The sequence below is a fragment of the Solanum dulcamara genome, chromosome 12, assembly GCF_947179165.1.
Source record: "Solanum dulcamara chromosome 12, daSolDulc1.2, whole genome shotgun sequence".
Classification (NCBI taxonomy): domain Eukaryota; kingdom Viridiplantae; phylum Streptophyta; class Magnoliopsida; order Solanales; family Solanaceae; genus Solanum; species Solanum dulcamara.
This window is the reverse complement of record NC_077248.1, coordinates 17,240,637-17,243,827: the sequence shown is the minus strand read 5'-3', so window position 1 is coordinate 17,243,827 and position 3,191 is coordinate 17,240,637. Positions and strand designations below refer to the sequence as shown.

General features: G+C 34.6%; 1 protein-coding gene across 1 annotated transcript; it reads left to right on the top strand.

Moving 5' to 3' along the window:
* On the top strand, nt 1-633 carry LOC129875650 (F-box protein PP2-B13-like). The gene is made up of 2 exons (XM_055950934.1): nt 1-14; nt 234-633. The coding sequence occupies exons 1-2, from the start codon at nt 1-3 to the stop codon at nt 631-633; spliced, it is 414 nt and encodes a 137-aa protein (XP_055806909.1).
* The last annotated feature ends 2,558 nt before the right edge of the window (nt 634-3,191 follow it).

Sequence of the window (3,191 nt, the reverse complement as noted above, 5' to 3'; positions counted from 1 at the left end):
ATGGTCTTTATACGGTACAAACTCAGATGGTGCGTAGATTTCTGTCAATGTTTTGATTGTAAACATAAAAATCTTCTATAACAAGTCAATTAAATAATAATGTGTATAACTCAATCTTTAAATTACTTTTTAAAATTTGCATCCGGTACACCTACTAAAGAGCTAAAGCCCTACATCTCCTTAACTGTTTTTATAAATTTTCCTTACAAATGTTTCTTGTAATGCTTTTGCAGATTCTCTAAAGTGGCATATCTTGCCAGTGTACGTCAATTGGACATTCGTGGAACAATTGGCACAGAAATGTTATCACCAAAGACAGAATATGCTACTTATTTGGTGCTCAAGTTGGTAAATATGTCCAATGGATTTGATTCTGCTAAATCAAGTATTAGGTTTGTTAATTATGAGAGTGAAATTGATACTGAAAATCAGGCCAATACTGTGCACCTTGCAAGATTTCAAGAAAGTGGGGATATCCCAAAAATGAGAGGAGACGGATGGATGAAAGTAGAGTTGGGATGTTTTAATAGCAAGAAAGGCAGTGACGGTCTTGTTGAAGCAAGATTGTTTGAGAAGAAACATATTTACAAATGTGGACTCATTATTGAAGGAATCGAGTTTCGTCCCAAATGAATCGAATACAAGTTGTGAGAGACGGATATGGAGTTTTAAGCTTTACAATTTTGAACTAGAACTCTTTAAATTCTTATTCTGATTACCATTCAATTTTTGCAATTTACTACAGGCAATTCAATATCCTTTAAGACTTTAATATATATTTCTTAATAATTGGGATGTCATCTTTCTACCTTAAGGTTACCTTCTGGCCAATTTTGTGCCCTATATAATTTGGCTTTCAACTTCACTTTTAGAAGGTAGAAAAAGATGAACATAAATTCCTTCTTCGGATATTTGTTATATTGAGTTTTCTTCTATATTTAATGTCTTTTAGTTTCTGTGATTCTAGTTTTATACTAGAAGAGTTTGATGAATTCTGGAGAATGGAGAAATATTTTTTTTTCTTTTAACTTATCATATGGATGTTCTTGTTCCAAAGTTTAAAAGTGCTTCTTGGGGACAATAACTGAAAAGCTTAACGCCCAAAGATTTCTGTTCTTTGGGTTACAATTCATCATTTTCTTCTTCATCTTCTTTAGTTGCTAAAGCTAATAAAGAAAATTCTTAGCCCGGTGACGTGACATGCCTCAATGATCATAAAAGATATTTATCTATTTTTCTTTTAATTTTTTGCATTTTTAAAGCATTAATTGTAAAAATTCAAAAGTCATTATTATTTGGGAAACACCATTACTTTGATAGTCTAAAAGTCACTGATCAAAAGGCACAACCATTGTTGAAGAGTCACAAGTCTGTCAAAAGACAGAAGTATTCACTTAGGTTTTCATTGCACGTTTTGTTCCTTTTTGTTGCATGATTCATAGTAATGATATATCAGAAACGCTTTTCAAGCCAAAACCAAGCTCAGATATTATGCAGATGATTTCCATCTTCAAACTATCATCTATCACCACCTCAATACCACACATTAACCTTTGTCTTTTCCTTCCCAGGTTTGTATTCTATTTTTCCTTTCCTCCTTTGAGAATTGATGAATTAGCAGTTGAGGCAAATTTAAGATTTCAATACCCTATCATTGTGTACAAGAACTCTTACTTTGTGATAGTAAACTGCTTATCGTTGTTCTCTATCTGATAAAACAAGTACATGCCCACCTTTTTCTTGTCAAATCTTTTCAGTCATTTGTAAATTAGAAGAAACGCATATCTTTTTTGTGGATACTAATTTTCTTTCACTTGATGAATCTCCATTTTTTGGTTAGACGGGCTAATTATGTGTGGGTGGAATTTCCAGTAACATCATATCATATACTCCCGCTGCAGTTCTATTTTTTTTTACAGTGGACTAAGCATATTCTACCATACTCAATAAAGGTCAAGGAAAAAGAAATTAAGAACTAAAATCATATTCTACAACCCGAGAAAGGATAAGGGAAAAACAATGTTGAAACAAAAGCTACTGTGACATTCCAAAACTCCCATGTTCACTACTAAAAATAGTCCAAAAATGATCGATAAAACAACGACGGACTGCGTCCCTCAAAAAAGCAATGGAATTTGAGATGCTATCCGTCGCTTTTTAATTTTTAAAATTTTTATAATAAAAAGCGACATACAGAGACTATATGTCCCTCAATTTTTTGGCGGATTTTTGCGCCATATGTAAATATATTTAAAAATTAATTATAAAATAAAAATAATGACGGAGTCCGTTGCTTTTAATTGAAAATATTTAAATATTACTTAAAAATTGCGTCTCCGTTCGTCGCTTTTATTACATTTTATTTATCATCTTTTTTAAATAAGCGACAGACAACATCTCCCAATCCGTCGCTTTTTTGGTCAAAATAGTAGTCAACTATTGAAAAAAACAACAGACAAAGCGACACTGTCCATCACTCTTTCTAAATATTTCAAACCAGTGTCCGGCTTTTTCTTATTTTCTGCTATCTCCCTCTCTCTAAAACCCTCCCCCTTCTCTCTAAAACTTCCAACCCCCTCCCCCTTCGCCACCTTTCGCCGCCCCCACTCCCTCCCCTGTCATCACTGTTGTCGCCGCCACTTTCCTCTGTCAGCCTTCTCTCTACGTATTTTTTTTTTTTTTTTTTTACGGGAACAGACCCTACACGAGGCTCCCACCTCTCGTGCACAGTCAGGGGTTAAGCAACACCCCCAAGCCTTAACATAAATAATCAAAAATAAAAATACAAGGAGGGGGACATAAACCTTACCTCCGATCCTATGGTGGTTCATAAGTCGGCTAACCTATTAAGGTCGGCTAACTCATCCCCGATACAAAAAAGAGACTAACTATAACTAGAAAGCATTAAACCTGTGAGAGGACTCCTCCCGGTCAAATTCAACTATGAAAGCATAAATGAGGGAGACTCTCCCCTTCCATGAGAAAAAGGAAAAGTAACCTACACTAGTCCTATTCCAACTATGCTACGTACCAGACATTGAAGAAGAACAAGTATACGAAACTTCTATTTCGCATGGGATGGGAAAATTCTTTTCATCTTTGCTCATTTTAGTCTTGTCGTACCAAGTAAATCCAGGTGAAATATGCCATTGCATCAGAATCATGATTATCAGCTATGGGGGCTGAAATGA